This window comes from Nannobrachium achirus (assembly GCF_963921795.1).
Source record: "Nannobrachium achirus genome assembly, chromosome: 3".
Taxonomy (NCBI): domain Eukaryota; kingdom Metazoa; phylum Chordata; class Actinopteri; order Myctophiformes; family Myctophidae; genus Nannobrachium; species Nannobrachium achirus.
Window position 1 is genome coordinate 74,227,315 of NC_137812.1, and position 17,905 is coordinate 74,245,219.

Consider the following 17,905-nt stretch of genomic DNA (forward strand, 5'->3'; position numbering starts at 1 on the left):
TACGTCATGATCTCGTTCTTCTTCTGCCCACACGCATTCGTCAGGCTTCAAAATGGTAGGAATGACCATTTTTTTCCGCAAAAAATATAAAAAAAGTCAAAAGAAATTGCTTTTTATAAAAAAGACGATTCAAAAGACAATCGGCAGGGAGCCCCATAGTTAAAAAGACGATATGGAGGACGATCTGCAGGGAGTGAGTTAAGCTTCACTGTGAATCTCTATGAATTGAGTACAAAGAACCCCAATGTAAACAAGCCATAATGCTTTCTATTGGGTTTAAATCCTCTTAGCAGACCTTGTATCTGAACGGTACTGTCATATGAGAACTTATTATAGAGTATTCAATCAGGCAAAGGTGAAAGGTGAGAGGTGAGAGGTGAAAGGTGAAAGGATACGTCCAGAAGGCTGACAATGTGTCTACAGGTCTGGAGACTGAAGCCGTCTGTTCTGATGTCACTTCCTGAAACACACACACGCACGCACGCACGCGCGCACGCACACACACACACACGCACGCGCGCGCACACGCACACGCACACACGCACACACGCACACGCACACGCACACGCACACACACACACACACACACACACACACACAGGTAGACAGATAAAATCAACAACAGAACAGTTGTTTGGTATTTCACATATCACAGGATTTGATGTTTTTCTGTGTGTGTGCGTGTGTGTGTGTGTGTGTGTGTGTGTGTGTGTGTGTGTGTGTGTGCGTGTGCGTGTGCGTGTGCGTGTGCGTGTGTGCGTGCGTGCGTGTGTGCGTGCGTGCGTGCGTGCGTCTCACTGTGTGTGATGACTTTGTTGAGAATCTGCTGCAGCTCCACAGCTGAGATCTCTGAGTCCTGAGGAGGAAGAGGAAGATGAAGAGGAAGATGAAGAGGAAGAGGAAGAGGAAGAGGAAGAGGAAGATGAAGAGGAAGATGAAGAGGATGAGGAAGAGGAGGAAGCAGAAGAAGAAGGTGTAATTGTGGGACATTGTAAAGGCCTGTCCAGAGTCTCTCCAAAACCAAACTTCTACCATTTTTTGTGGTCACATGTTCTGATACTGGATTCTGATTGGCTTAAAACAGTGGTAAATCAGTCAACAACCTTGAGTTGGCTCATGGACCCCGCCCACTGTTGTGTTGCAGTTGATTGTAACTAAATAACCTTGCAAGTTACAACTGTGTTTTCTTTCATTTATATGGTAGAAATGGTAGAAAAGCAATTTACCATTCGAGGGTCGTGGGTTGTTTTACCACTGTTTCAGTGTTGTGTGGTAAATCAGCCAACAAACCACGACCTCGAATGGTAAATGGCTTACTTTTCTTTCTTTCCGACGTGCAGATTTCAGAACTCTAATTCGGGGTAATGCTTTTCAAAAGTCGCGAGTGACGTCATTTTGTAGTCGAATCGGACCTTTCCGACCAAAAGGTTTGGTTTGGGACTGCTATGGACGGGCCTTTAAGGAGTAGTTCACCCCCAAAATGAATGTTTTCCTATTGATTAGTCACGCCATGGAGACTTGAGTTCAATAATATCTTTAGTTTTTTGTCGCATTCCTAGGACAAAAAATAGATTTTAGTAAATGTCCCAAATGCATTTTGGGTCCCCATCCGGAATCAATGGGGGTACATTTATTGTAATACATCTTTTGCCATAGCAATGCGACAAAAAACTACAAATATTATTGAACTCAAGTCTCCGTGGCGTGAGTAACCAATAGGAAAACATTTTTGGGGGTGAACTTTTTTTGAGAATTGAGAATTTGAGAATTCACTACATGGTTAACTGATTGTGGAAGATAATTAGTAAATTAAATTAGCAATTAATAAATTAGTAATTAGTAAATGACTCACGTTCCCAGCGATCTGTTTGAAGAGATGCTGAAAATGTGGATCCACGTCGTTCTCTCTGATGTCAGGCTAGACAACACACACACAAATAATCATAGAGGGTTTAAGTGGTTATTGTGCTCTGAAGAACGAAAGGACACTCACACGATCATGCTCTGAAGATCAAGCATAGTTTTGTATATAGAGCACTCCAACATGCACAGTGGATCACTCCAACATGAACAGTAGGAACCAAACGTTCATTAAATTCAACGCTATCTCCGCAGGCTGGTACCTCGTCCACATGTGCAGCCACATCCTCTTCCATGGGACTGCAACAGAAAACAATGTGCAATGTGGGTTAGCGTTCTCTCATCCACTAGGTGTCAGTGTGTTGCAAGAGATTATAATGTTATACATAAAACACATTACCTAATAAGTACTCACTTAAACCAAACCCTAACACTAACATCAGTAAAACTATGCCTAAACCTAACCTAAACCCTAACCCTAACCTCAGTAAAACTATGCCTAAACCTAACCCAAACCCTAACCCTAACCTCAGTAAAACTATGCCTAAACCTAACCAAAACCCTAACCCTAATTTCTGTTGTGTATCCAGTAGCGTCAACCGTTACGTCGGTTGGATAGGAAACACTACCTATTGGGTTTGAATCCTGCTGGATACCCTTCTTTTCTTTGACCACTAGATGGTGCAATTGCATTCCTTATGAATGGGCTTATGACAGCCCTCTCTAATGGGATGATAATGGGCTGATGACAGCATTCTGAGTCGGCAGGCGGCAGAGCATGGCCCTTCTGGCCCATTACAATGGGCTGATAATATGTGATAATATGGCATGATAACATCTGAAACGGGTGCATCACCCACTCTCATACGCAGAACATTAGTGTGGTGTGACCGTTCCCTGGCCTTCCCATTATGTGGGTCTTGGTTGTAGCCTGCCTTTAAAAGAGTAGCATAACTGTTTTGTGATAAGGTACAACATGTGTTCATCCTTTGTTTGTTGTTGTATATTCTAGTCTTATTAAAATGGTTCAGTCCTACATTATAGGCTGGAAATGCTCAATGCTTTTCTTATCCCAGCACTGATTGGTTACCTTTAAAAGGAGTGTTGTTTGTACCTCATTCTGAAGAAGACCTTTTGTGTGGAAACGTTAATAAAGCCTGACTGGGAGGTTCTTATTTTAATCAGTGTGGAGACTCTATTTTTTATTATGTGACTGTGCCCTTACCTTAGCCTAGTTCCAGACCCTGAATCGCTAGCCACACCCCTTTAATTTTTTTGTTTCAGCGATTCAGGTCTAGAATCTCTCTCAATGAGGAGGCCTGCCTCGGTTGAAAATCCAAACGGGCGAATCAGCGTCGTGAATCAGCGTCTTGTGATCAGCGTGGGTGGGGGTTTCCCAGAACTCGTGTGTTTCCAAGTACACCAGCGCCGCCGCCGTACCGTACCGCACATCGTGTCGCGGTAAAATGCGGTAAATTGCGGTAAAATGCGATCGTATCGATCTCTCTATGAAACACCAGTAGCAGGCATGTTATGTTGTGTTTGATTACTAGTTCGTAGTGCTCCTATTCTGACTGTTTCTTTGGTTAGCAAGTAGCACTAGCAAGCAACAGGTTAGCCACTAGCCAGCCAGGCACACATAACAACACTATGTCATGTGTTGGTCGGTGAACCAATCGCTGAACACTGCCTCTTTTTGGCAACGCCCATCCCTGCAAACGCCGTGGGCGGAACTGACTTCAGACTGAATAATGAAGTGAAACGAAATGTCAATTCAGGCTGAGTGTCAGGCTACCCTTACCTGCCATTCTAGGAGTACTCTACCTGTCATGTAATAGAGTATAAGTACTCTACCTGTCATGCAATAGAGTATAAGTACTCTACCTGTCATGCAATAGAGTATAGGTACTCTACCAGTCATGTAATAGAGTATAAAGTACTCTACCTGTCATGTAATAGAGTATAAGTACTCTCTTACCTGCCATTGGCCTGTTTCTCAGTGAACACTCTCAACAGGAAGCTGCCCTTGCGGTGGGGTTCAAAGGTCGAGGGGACGACCACGTATTCTCCGGGAGGAAGTTTAAACCTGTCGCACACCTGCAAGACAAACCGCTGTTTTATTAGAGTTCTCAAATTCTGCTCGAACCCGACCCAACCTGACCTGACATTTAGGGTTAGGGTAGTAGGTTATTAGGCATAAAATGTATGCTAATTAGTCGGGGGTCCATAATTTTCAGGCCTGTTGAGAACTCTAGAATTGAACTCGTCAATTGTGTTATATTAATTGAGTACAATGGACCTCAAAGTACTGTACTTCCTGTGCTGTTAACTCTTTTACTGCCTATTAAGTAATGCCATGGTCTGCTCAGTGCCATCAAAGTACCTTACCTTTGCGATTTTATAGAAAAATAACCATCCATTATTTCCAATCGTGGTCTTGTGTAAAAGACGGCCGTGTGTCTCATAGAGTCGCAAAATAAATATCAGCCGCACGGGAGCGGCCATTACAAAGCGAGTGGCTGTAGAGTGAGCCTTGTTTGCACACATTGTGGACATAGAAATAGAGCATGTAGATCATACATGGGCAACTGGCGGCCCGGGGGCCACATGCGGCCCGACCTTCGCTTAATGCGGCCCGCAGGTTGATACCGGATTACTATTATTGATTTCAGCTGTGTCAATTCCAAACATGACCTGCTTTAATTCCTTCAGTCTATATTAGTAGCTTAATTACTAGTATAGTAGTATTAACACATTAAACGCCCACGTGGTGTCAACGCGCCAAACTCTTTGATGTTTACGTGCGCCCGCGACGCGTTTGACGCGTTGTACAGTAAACTATACTGTACTGTAGCTACTGCACTTGGCTACCGCGGTGATGAAACAAACTCCATTTCCCAACATGCAGCGTGCAATTACGTCACCCGGACGTGCTGTCTGTCTCGTTGACTTCCTTTTTAGCGGCTGCACAAAAATGCTGTTTTCTCCTGATTCTCTTCCTTTTTTCATTTTTTTCTCAAAACGGCAGCCTCTTCTACATGCCGTAACACAAACACTGTGGCTTAGAAATGATAAAAAACGGTCCTGACTGAAAGAAAAGATTTTCGCGAAATAAACAGGACATACTCGGATTACATTTACTCGGATTACTTTTCTCGCCAGTACTCTCGCCGGTAGGTAAAATGACGCGTTGCCATGGGCACCAGCAAATTAAAACGTCAAAACCACGTGGGCGTTTAATGTGTTAAAATGTATTTTTTTTATGTCCAATGTATTTGTATTTAGGTACATAAAGTTAACATGACTATATCACTAAATGAGTTTGAAATTAAATAAAAATGTTACATTTCAGGATTCCAATTAAAAAAATAACAAAAAAATAATTCAGGATTCCAATTCAAAATAAGCAAAAATAGCCGATCTACTGTAGATCGGCTATTTTTGCTACTTTTGTATGAGATACTAGAATGACAAAGTAGGACGTAGCAATATGCAATGTGACCCTCTGGAGTGAAGGTGGAAATATAGTGGCCTCGCCATCATCAAAGTTGCCCACCCCCGATGTAGATCATGGGCTGAAAAAACGAACAGAAAGTGGATCTCTCCGCCATTGCTGCTATTCGCTAACACGTTGTCAACATTTCAGAGACCGCCCCTCCCCCCATGAGCTCAGTCAGCTTCCCCTGGGAATTGACGAATGTCACGGTGGCGTAAAAAAAAATGATGAGCGTTTGTCAAGCAGTAAAATAATTAATAATGGTGCTAGTACATAATAAAGTATTACATCAATCAGTCAATCAATCAATCAATCAATCAATCAATCAATCAATCAATCAATCAATCAATCACTCCATCATCCCATGACCTCTGACCTCTCTCATGTTGCTGAAGGTGTTGCTCCGGGCGACAGATGTTTGTCTCAGCAGCACATCTGGACCCAGGTGGACGTTGCTCCGCCCCTTGTACTGATGACATCACAGGAAGAGGCGTGTCTTTAAATGTGCTGCATATCGTGCAAAGTGTGCGCTATAAATGTCCACACAGTGTGTTGTGAGTTGCATAAGGTGAATCACACAATGTGTTGTGAGTTGCATAAGGTGAATCAATGTGTTGTGAGTTGCATAAGGTGAATCACACAATGTGTTGTGAGTTGCATAAGGTGAATCAATGTGTTGTGAGTTACATAAGGTGAATCATGACCATAAAACATTTGATTCTGTGTCAGAAGCTATTTGAATATTTATGATTGAATATTGAGGATTAGGGTTATTGACAGATGATGACCCGGTCATCAAATGATCGTCTCAGTGCCACAGAATGTGACAAAAACAATAACATCAATGCGTGCGTGCGTGTGTGCGTGTGTGTGTGCGTGTGTACGAGTGTGTGTGTGTGCGCGTGCGTGCGTTTGTGCGTGTGTGTGTGCGTGCGTGTGTGTGTGTGTGTGTGCGTGTGTGTGTGTGTGTGCGTGCGCATGCGTGTGTGCGTGTGCGTGTGTGCGCGTGTGCGTGTGTGCGTGTGCGTGTGTGCGCGTGTGCGTGTGCGTGTGTGCGTGCGTGCCATGACTCACCTCATCAGGAACCTGAGGAAAAGGACAGAAAGGTCAAAAGGTTAATGATTAATTATTGAAGTTCCAGTCACTGATATCTAGTTATTATGAATGATACAATCTGATGAGTACTGGTGCATGATGATTGGTGTTGGTTTGTACTGGTGCATGATGATTGGTGTTGGTTTGTACTGGTGCATGATGCATGTCACAACATTAAATGCATGTGTCTATGTGTAGTGAATTGCACAGTCTGAGTTGCGCAGCCCCAGCCTGAAGCCTCAAAAGTCTAGTATCTGCTCTTGTTCCATAGGAATATCCCTTTGGAGTGATGGTTAAGATATTGGACCATCACGCGGGAGACCCGGGTGCATGTCACATGCATAGACTTTAAAAAATATGGACGGTGGGAAGCTATTGGTTTCTATGCTGCAACAATTATGCTTTTTGTCCCTTGTACGGGTGCCGCCATCATTGTAGAAATCAACGTTCATTGGTAGAAATGGTACAGTCTAGAATGCTATTGGCTTGCAATATAGCATACAACCGCAGGGATACATGGGAGAATGTGGTGTTGAGCTAGCCAAATAAGCACACGAAGAAGCACCATCACAAGCCTATGATCGCCCCTCCTACAGCATACCCTGCTATAACATCAATTATAACATAAATTATACCATATTTTCACAAAACGCATATCATGGTGATTGAAACGAGGCTTTAAACTAGCGACAGGTAGTAGGTAAGGTAAGAAAATCTAATGTAAAAGTTCAGAGGAAATGAATGGAATCCTATGGAGAACATGTAGCTTCTGGTGCCAGAACAGCATAACTAGTGGTCAATCATTTCAGTTCCGTGTTGCTTAATTTTAAATCCAGACAACAGGACCCCTGGTCACATGGTAATCAGGATCACGTCACCTGGTACACAGCGAAGCCGATGGTGTTCAGGTCTCGTCCGAAGCGTCTCTCTCGCCGGGCGTCTCTCTGCATCAGACCAATCAGGACGCTGCAGCCGGGCTCTTCATCATCCTCTTCCTCCAGACGCAGCAGGAACTGAGGGTTGGAGCAGAACGTCGCTGCGCGGAGGAGACAAGCTTGTTATTAACTCTTAACACTTTGCTAGCCGAAATAGAATGGCTTGTTGTAGATTAGCCTTGAAATTTCTACAATTTCTTTTGTATTATGATCTGAGACATAATATTATGTTTATAAAAATGAGCCCACCACCCCTCCTTCTTGGACCGCGCCATTGTTTTTTCTTTTTTTTCAATCCCCAGGTCGTTAGCTCACCGTGATTATCTGGATCTCCATTGGGATAGAGTGGCTGTTTTGGCCGAGGCGTCTTCTCCCCGTGCGTTTCGCGTGCGCGATCCGTTCACGTAAATGTCTGCTCAAATAATCCACGGATGACTCAAGAGTAGATATGAACAGTTTCGCTCGCATAGCCCCCAGCACTCCTGCTATGCGAGCACTCGTGTATAAACAGTAAATGGGTGGCTGCTAGGAAGCCTCTAGAAGGAATGGACCTGACGTCACTTCTGCTTCATGTCAGACGAGCCATGCGCTATCGATGGACGAGTGGTGACTAGGGAAGGTTAGACGATCACCGATTTTTGGATAAAAATCATTTCTTTCGTTTTTAATGACAAAGTACGGTAAAAGACGGCGCGGCTGAGACTCCTTGCTCGGTATATTCCGGTTTTAACTCTTTTAGTGCCACCCGTTCACCACTAGAGGGTGCCCCAGGTGCCATAGAAAATCCCATAGAGATATGCTGGTATATGCAGAAGCCCTGCAGCCATGACTTGCCTGGACACTTTCCTTTGTGCATGTACAGGAAGAGGATGAAGTTAGCTTGAAGTTAGCTATTGGCTACCAAGCATTTTAGAAGCCTTATTTTCGTCAACTTAGCCATGATTAACCCTTGCACACCTCATGCATGGGAAAAAAACAGAGAAGAATGAGCTCTAAAAAATCCAATGCAATCCTGGATTGCATTGGGGTGGATTTGTGCAGTTTGTTCACAGCTTTCAAACAAAAAAAAACGATTGGAAATCCGTTCAGGCATTCTTGAGATAATAGCCATTATGTTTTACACTGTTGTGAGCTTGGAGGTCTGCTACCTGAGTTGTATGGGGGTTGTATGGGGGTGGAACATGCAAAATCGCGATTGAAATCATGTTCACTAGATTTGATGGGGTCCAAAAAAAATTTTTTTTTTTTAAATTTTCAAAAAAAGATTTTTTTTTTTTTAAACCGAATTTATTCGGTTTTGGCATTCCTTAATACGTTTTAAAAAACCGAACTTTTTCGGTTTTGGCACTTAATGAGTTAATATTAAGGGGCTCTCCGTGGCTTGCAAAGTGTTAAGTTGCAATCAATTAAATCTCTTTGAAGATCCAATTAAGATGCCATGGTCTCCATTAGACTTCCATGTAATTCATAGTGCACGGATCGTGCACACCCATGCCCATGCACCAGCACGTGTGTGCACGCTGTTCACAGCTTTCAAACTAAAAAATCCGCTTGGAAATCCGTTCAGGCATTCATGATATAGCAGCCATTATGTTTCTTCAGAAGTAAACAAACATGGCTGCCATGTTTGAAATAATGGGTTGGTATGGGGGTTAAACATGCAATTTCGCGATCGCGATCATGCCTAATAAAATTTTTTGCCCTTCAAAAACGGCCCAAACTCGGGAAACTCAGGGTTGGCACAGGGGGGTACCTATACAAACTCGGGAAACTCTGGGTTGGCAACAGAGGTGTTAACACTTGGGATGCCATTATTTTGGTAATTATTTGGCTACAGAGCGCCACCATTCACTCGCACTTTATTTTGAAGTGCCCCGGAAGCTACAATCGTGCCCATGTTGTGGAAATTCAATAAACCCAGATGTTGACCGGGGTGTTTATTTTCACACGGAAATGAAACATTCTAACCTCGGCAATCAAAGCCTTTTTGGATATAAATAAATCCGTTTCTTTGCAGCAGCAATGAATAGGAGGAGCCTATGGAGATTAGACACTTCCTGATGATGGCGGGCGAGTTGCATCATGGGATGTGACGTTTTTTCGCTCACCAGCCGCCGTCATAAAAGTTTCCGGGACCCAGAACAATAGTGTGTTGCCTATAGCAACCACAGTGTTAATACAAGATCTATGTCTGTATATGTTACAGTTAGTTTGGGTAACTCAGTTAGATTGGGGTAAGAGCGCTCGTTTTGTAGTTCACCACACACCCCTACCACCACCTGCCTCCCGGCTGTTGCCCCGTGGTCACGCCACACTAGCAACCTCTCTGTTGTATACAGGGAATAGAACTAGCAACCTGTTTGTACCTGGGTTGTTGCGACAGCCTCCCGCCGTTGAGCCTACTCGCCACGCCCCCTCAAACTGGTTGTAGTTCCAGCGGCCAATCGCGTCGCTGCTCAGTGTGTCCGGTGTCAGGTTACAGATCTCCAGTTTAGAGAATTTACGCAAGAAGTCTTCATAGGCCATCCTAGAAAATACATTAGTATTATTAGACGCCTCAGGGCGACATGCGAGGTCGGGTTATCTGGCCAGTGACGGACCAGTTACCCATATATGGAGACGTGATAGTCAACAATGTGATGTCAGAACATGCATATGGGCTTTATATGGGTATTCCCAGATATGCCCTTGATATTGATGACATCGGGATAGGGATCTCCATATATGGGCATGAAACGGACAAGGACGTACTTAATTTGCAAGTGTGATCTGGGAATGCCCATATATGGTGGTTAATATCTCCACTGGGAGGAGACCCCCTGGCAGACCAAGGACCTCTGCCGTGTATAGCGTGTGTGTGTGTGTGTGTGTGTGTGTGTGTGTGTGTGTGTGTGTGTGTGTGTGTGTGTGTGTGTGTGTGTGTGTGTGTGTGTGTGTGTGTGGTGGTAGTGTTGTAGTGTACTGTGCAGTGTTACCAGAACTCTCCGTCTTCAGCTGAATGATACAGAGTTGATTTCTCCTCTGCTGGAACCCCCTCCCACTCCCTGGAACTGTTGTTGTTTGATAGAATGGATTATTGTTATTACAGACTCATCTGTAATATAATTGGTTGAAATGAATGCTGCTAGAGTAAAGTGAAACATTTAGACTGAAAGGATAACTCTGGACTTGTTTCCATTCTGGTCCTACAGCATGCATTCAATTCATCACCAGAGCTTAGCATATTAACACAATAACAACATGTCATCAACACATACAAACGGCTATGTTTACACAGGAGAAAAAGGTGGCAGTGAATGATAGATCATGTCTATGAGTTTTAAAATCTATCACTTTTCATTTTGTGATAGTTTTTTATTATTATTATTTGTTTTGATCATAGAAATCGCGATTTTGCGATATTAACACGATAATCAAAATCCATTATCCTGGGGCGGAACATTTGCCAAAATATAGCCGATCTACAAGCTCACAACGTGTCAGCATGAAGATCGGCTATTTTTTGGCAAAGACAGTTGATAGAGAGTGAAAAAAAGGCCGTATCAAGTACGTATATTATAAGTACCTTTTACCAATTCATGGGTTTCATTTGTAGTCGTACAGCGGCCATGTTGAGGACCAACACAGGTGTTCTGTAGAACATTAGTTCTGTGCCAATCAGACCAATTGAAACACCTGTGTTGGTCCCCAACATGGCTGTTTAGGACTACAAATGCAACCCATGAATTATAGAGGGTTTAAGTGGTACCGGATATGCAGCTCTGCTAATAAAAGGTGAATTGATCCCAGTGCATGACGGAGGACCATATCACAATATCTTAAATCTCTACGATACGATCATTGTGAGTGTTTTTTTAATCACGATAAACAATAATATCGCGTATCGTCCCATCCCTAAATATAGTGACCGTCCGAGCAGTAGAATGATTTTTGCCCATGTTTGTTCTAAATTTGGGTGCTACCAAATCAATTCACCCTTTGTCAAGTCCCGCCCATTGTCCAATCCCCCTTCACACCCATTGGTTGCAGTGTCTTGGTGGGACATTCAGTGGGATCCACTACCATTCTAATTCAGTTGCTTCGTATTGTTATTCTGTGTGTTCAATTCTAATTTAAAACGTGGTTTCAGTCAAATGGAGCTGCTCAGTGGCAATATAGTGACTCAGCATTTTTTTTAATGTTTTTATTTCTCCAAAAAAAAAATTTTTTTTAGCAAATTCAGCATCAAAAAGGCAGAACCAGGGTGGGACAAGGCAGATAGAGCCTGCTGATTGGTCAGTCAGGGACCAACCAGAAGGCTGACAAAGGGTGAATTGGATGCAGCATGTGATAGGGTTGTTGGTGATTGGGTGAATGTGATTGGTCCATATGGTACTGACCCATCGCTCCAGGCTCCGCTCCACTCCTTCTCCCCCCAGGGGTTCCTGATGCGGAGAAGTTCTACTGGAGAGCCGTACAGATGGACCTGATTGGACCAGAACAACACAGGAGATCATTGGTTCAGAACCGTACAGATGGACCTGATTGGACGAACAACACAGGAGATCATTGGTTCAGAACCGTACAGATGCACCTGATTGGACCAGAACAACACAGGAGATCATTGGTTCAGAACCGTACAGATGGACCTGATTGGACGAACAACATAGGAGATCATTGGTTCCTCATGTTGTGTGAAGGGGCGGTGCCATAGTTTGGTACTTTTTCTGTTTGTTATGTGTCTATGGAGTTAACATTACTCTATATGCTACAGACCCCAAGGTTTGATTACAATATGTTTTGTATGTGTCTATGGAGTTAACATCACTCTAACAGACCCCCAGGTGTGGTTATAATATTTTTTGTATGTGTCTATGGAGTTAACATTACTCTAACAGACCCCCAGGTGTGGTTATAATATGTTTTGTATGTGTCTATGGAGTTAACATCACTCTAACAGACCCCCAGGTGTGGTTATAATATGTTTTGTATGTGTCTATGGAGTTAACATTACTCTAACAGACCCCCAGGTGTGGTTATAATATGTTTTGTATGTGTCTATGGAGTTAACATTACTCTAACAGACCCCCAGGTGTGGTTATAATATGTTTTGTATGTGTCTATGGAGTTAACATTACTCTAACAGACCCCCAGGTGTGGTTATAATATGTTTTGTATGTGTCTATGGAGTCAACATTACTCTAACAGACCCCCAGGTGTGGTTATAATATGTTTTATATGTGTCTATGGAGTCAACATTACTCTAACAGACCCCCAGGTGTGGTTATAATATGTTTTATATGTGTCTATGGAGTCAACATTACTCTAACAGACCCCCAGGTGTGGTTATAATGTGCAAATATGTCTTCCCTGTGTATTTTGGTTACTTCCTGAAAGCGTCAAAAGGCCTGATCAAAAAATACTGATTTAATGACATCATAAAATCATCCCCTATCCCTTTTACCATACACCCAACACTGTGGGTGTGGCTAACTTCAGCTGGGTCACCACCCACCTGACAACCAGGCATACTTAATGAACTGGTGGGTGTGGCCACTTAAAAACATAATTTTAACTCTTTCTGTACACTTTTTCGGTAAAAATCTTCCTCCTACTGTAATCATGGTAAATGGTAAATGGTAAATGGTGCATTTATATAGCGCTTTTATCCAAAGCGCTTTACATAGATTGTGCATTACATTCACCCATTCACGCACACATTCATACACCGGTGGCGGAGGAAACCATGCAAGGCACCAACCTACTCACCGGGAGCAATGTGGGGTTCAGAGTCTTGCCCAAAGACCCTTCGACATTAACTCAGGGGGAGCCCGGATTAGAACTGGGAACCCTTCGTGCTCTAATAACGGTTTCTCTACCCCTGAGCTATGCCGCCCCACCATAATACCTGATCATCATGTTTTTAGAGGGGGGGGGGGGGGGGGGGGGGGGGATACTGGCATCTTTAATAATTGATTCATTGATGAATTAACGATCATCGCTGACCTCCTGGGCTGCGGTGACGGAGTAGGCGTGGCCTTTCACCAACTTCTGACGAGTGATCGCCTCTGTGTCACTAGCACTGGATATCTGAACACACACACACACACACACACACACACACACACACACACACACACACACACACACACACACACACACACATTAGCACTGGATATCTGAACGAACACACACACACACACACACACACACACACACACACACACACACACACACACACACACACACACACACACACACACAAAGTGCATAGATAATACATATTTATTATTTTGTCTCAGATGTACTAGGGCAGGGGTCTCAAACTGGCAGCCCGGGGGCCATTTGCGGCCCGCGAGACGTTATTTTGTGGCCCCCACCTTAATATGAAAGTTTATATGAACCTCAAAACAGTTAATAATACAGTACAGTTAACAGTACAGTACATGCTCCATAAGATAAACACAACTTGTTTACACCAGGGTCCTTGTTCATCTTATTCTGTGTTAAAAAAAATAAAAAAGACATTTGAGAAGACTGATGGGGAGATAGATACAGTAGTTATTAGACTGGTATGAAACTACAGTATAATAATCAAACAAATTAGTGCACATGCACTCATTTGTTTTATTAGTGCATGTGCGCTGAGGCTGCGGCCCATCCTCAGCCAGACTTTGCCTCCAGCGGCCCCAAGGTAAATTGAGTTTGAGACCCCTGTACTAGGGTAAAAGTACCTACAGTAGATACTCAGATACTTACGTCTATAGAGCATCCCAGCAGGGAGCCCAGCCTCAGGGCCTTCCTGACGGTGTTGAACAGGTGTTTGGGGGGTCTCAGCAGATCGTAGGACTCAGCGATTCCTCCCGTGAAATCCTCACATCCCTCTGAGCTGGAGCCCCCCGTCAGAGCCTCGTAACTGCCGTTCACCCTGGACCGCACGCACGCACACACGTGCACACACACACACACACGCACGCACACACACACACACACATACACACTTGTTACAAATTTACACATTTATTTTTTTGTTTGGTTGTGCTCGGGTGTGAGGGACAGCGAATACAATTACCCTAACCTTAACCATAACCCTAACTCTAACCTTAACCTTAACCCTAACCAGAGTAAAACTATACCTAAACCTAACCCTAACCCTAACCTCAGTAAAACTATGCCTAAACCTAACCTAACCCTAACCCCTAACCACCGTTGTAGCGGCCGTCGGTCCTACGTGCCGGTCCGTGCGACGGCTGGGGTCCTCCGTGCAGTGGTTGCTGTTCGGACCTGCCGGTCCTGTTCTGTGCCTGCCACGGCAATTCCGCGGCAGGTGCCGCTGTCGGTGATTGTATTAGCTCCTTCTGTCGGGTGTTGCGAAATCTAGCAGATCTACAAACGCAAAACGTTTCACACTGTAACGCGGTGTGAGCTTCCGACGTAAGACGTAGGACGTAAAAAAGACAGCAAAACTTATTTGGGATGCTCCTTTTAGGCAGGGTGTTTAACTGTACTTGTGCTGTAATACATTCTTTTCATTGTACTGTTCTCCATTTTTGTTTAATAAAATACTCAATCAATCAAAGCTTGTAGATCGTCTATTTTCACCATACAACCAAGTATGTAAAATCAGAATAAAATACATTTTAGTCGACTCAATTAACTGTATATTTAGTAGTCTAAAATAGTTTGGTATTCAGTCAACTATAACTAGACTAAAGCCCTTTGCACACAGGCGCGATTTTCAACCATTGCATTTTTTCCGTTTGCTGCATGATTAAAACGCATTGTATTTGTTGTGCAAGGCTGTGCGGAATCCACACTGCGGACCAGAAAAGGAGTCATAAAAGGAGCATGCGACAAGACCGCATGCGACAAGACGCACAAATTGAACTGGATTCGATCGGGAAAAAACGCAGTTGCCGCAGCCACCTGCCGCATGGCAAATTCGGAGCCAGGATTACTGCATGTTTTTAGAAGGCTATTTTTAGGGGGGGATTAATGTGCACAAAATGATTGTAGATTAATATAAAAAATATATATATGAAAAACGCTGAACAAATGGAGGTTGCATGGCTTGCATGGAGTCCAGAAAAAGTTCAACTGAGTTGAACACACGCACGCATGCACGCACGCACGCATACACACACAGATAGATAACAGTGGATAACATCAGTGACTCACAAACGTCTACAAATGTAGAAATGTATCAACCCTCGTAAGGAAACTCCCTGCTGTGTGGATGATGAAGATGAGAAGGAGTGACTAACGATGAGTTAATGATTAACCCCTTCATCCAGACCTTGTCCAGGTGACACCCTAGGGTGCCCTGAGGGTCTTAGAATACTAATATTTGGAATTCATCAATATTACTTCAGTTTGACCACTTCTGCTCTGTAAAACGGACCTCAGTTGCACTGTACTTTTGGTGTGATCTTTTTCAGCCTACAGTTCACCAAGTCTCTTCACCACAAATAGCAGATCTACAAGCTCACAACGCGTCAAGTCGTGAAGTTTGGTGACGCGTTGTGAGCGTGTAGATGGTGAGATTTTTCCCCCAGCATTGGGGTTCAATCTGTCCTAATCTGTCCTACACAAGTGTGCTTTTAGATCTGCTATTTTCACTAGTTTTGTGCGACAGTCTTTACCAAAAGATGTACACATTTGAAACTTGGAGATACGAGGTTTCTGCCTGACAGTGAAGATATTTTAGTGATTATATTGCGAGATAAAAGCCATTTTGGTTAGAACTGACTGAAAATAACTTTGTACTTCAAGTTTAAAATGATACTAAATATTTTTTCATGTGTCCAAATAAATTCCAAATATTATCAAATGATCTCGCGGCACCCCTGGCCTGGACTGCCGTCGCGGCACCCCAGGGTGCCCCGTCACCCCAGGGTGCCCCGTCACCCCAGGGTGTCCCGTCACCCCAGGGTGTCCCGTCACCCCAGGGTGCCCCGTCACCACAGGGTGTCCCGTCACCCCAGGGTGCCCCGTCACCACAGGGTGCCCCGTCACCCCAGGGTGCCCCGTCACCCCAGGGTGCCCCGTCACCCCAGGGTGTCCCGTCACCCACTTTCAAAACCCCTGCTGTAAAGTAACAGCGTAATTCAAGTGTGTGTGTGTGTGTGTGTGTGTGTGTGTGTGTGTGTGTGTGTGTGTGTGTGTGTGTGTGTGTGTGTGCGTGCGTGTTTGTGTGTGTGTGTGTGTGTGTCTAGCAGGGTGTGTCTCGTTGTGTTGTGTGTCGAGTGTTTGCTCAACAGGAGCCAACACACACACACACACACACACACACACACACACACACACACACACACACACAGTGCGTCCAGGATCCGTCATTGACCTTTTATTTGTCCAGGGAACGTTTTGAGAAACTCCCAAAACACACCCTGTACTGACCTGTACAACCACGCACACACACAGACATTGGCTCTGGAGGTAGAGCATGCCGGATTGAGAACCAGAAGGTTCCCAGTTTGATCCCGGGCTCCCCCAGATTTAGTGTGGAAGAGTCCTTGAGCAAGACTCTTCACTCCAGAGGGCCACATTGCATATTGCTACGTCCTACTTTGTCATTCTAGTATCTCATACAAAAGAAGCAAAAATAGCAGATCTACAAGCTCAAAACGTATCGCAGTGCGACGCGTTTTGAGCTTGTAGATCTGCTATTTTTGCTTCTTTTGAATTGGATTCCTGAATAATTTGTTGTTATTTTTTAATTGGAATCCTGAAATGTACAAATTGTATTTAATTTCAAATGCATTTATATACTCATTTTAACTTCATGAACTTAAATAAAAATGAGTTTGATATGAAAAAAAAAAGACTAACATTTTAGTACTAGGCCTACTTTAAGATAGACTGACGGAATTAAAACGGGTCATGTTTGCATGTTTGGAATTGTAACAACTGAAATCAATAATATATCAGTATTCTGATATTACCCTGCGGGCCGCATTAAGCGAAGGTGGGGGCCGCATGTGGCCCCCGGGCCACCTGTTGCCCATGTATGCCCCAACTGCTCCTGAAGAGCAGGTTGGTGCTGTGCATGGTTTCCTCTGACATCGCTGTGTGAATGTGTGTGAATGTAATGCACAATCAGTGGTGGAAAAAGTACTCACAAAAGTATCAATACTGCATTCTAGAAATACTCTGTTGGGGTGCCCAGTACACACCAAAACACCTAGAGTGGAATCCGCCAATGCATTTCAATGAAAATGGAGCGGTTTCATGCCAGCAGCAAAAAACGCTACATTCTCATTGAAATGCATTGGCGGATTCCACTCTAGGTATTTTGGTGTGTACAAGTAGTCCAGAATTAAAAATGTACTTGAGTAAGTACATTTAATAAGTACAAATGTGTTGGCATCAAAATGTACTTGAAGTAGTAAAAGTTAAAGTACAAAATGTTTGAAAATAGCAGATTTACAAGCTCACAGTTCGGCTATTTTTAAATTGCCTAGGCATACAATAGTGGTTTATGTAAGTTTTATAATATTATGCTCAAGTAAAGTGCAAATAACTCAAAAGTGTACTTAAG

The 17,905-nt window shown here is 43.7% G+C and overlaps 1 protein-coding gene across 1 annotated transcript in view; it reads right to left on the reverse strand.

Annotated features, from left to right (window-relative positions):
• The window catches only part of LOC308282442 (calpain-2 catalytic subunit-like), a gene marked incomplete at both ends in the record, with an annotated part of 28,441 nt that overhangs the window by 5,602 nt on the left and 4,934 nt on the right, over positions 1–17,905 (reverse strand). Inside the window, 13 exons of the mRNA XM_080722787.1 lie at positions 396–460; positions 799–856; positions 1,853–1,918; positions 2,124–2,160; positions 3,839–3,957; positions 5,733–5,825; positions 6,431–6,442; positions 7,330–7,487; positions 9,753–9,913; positions 10,362–10,436; positions 11,766–11,851; positions 13,372–13,455; positions 14,125–14,293. Coding sequence (XP_080578913.1) covers positions 396–460; positions 799–856; positions 1,853–1,918; positions 2,124–2,160; positions 3,839–3,957; positions 5,733–5,825; positions 6,431–6,442; positions 7,330–7,487; positions 9,753–9,913; positions 10,362–10,436; positions 11,766–11,851; positions 13,372–13,455; positions 14,125–14,293 — 1,183 coding nt within the window. The remainder of the gene's footprint in view (positions 1–395; positions 461–798; positions 857–1,852; positions 1,919–2,123; positions 2,161–3,838; positions 3,958–5,732; positions 5,826–6,430; positions 6,443–7,329; positions 7,488–9,752; positions 9,914–10,361; positions 10,437–11,765; positions 11,852–13,371; positions 13,456–14,124; positions 14,294–17,905) is intronic.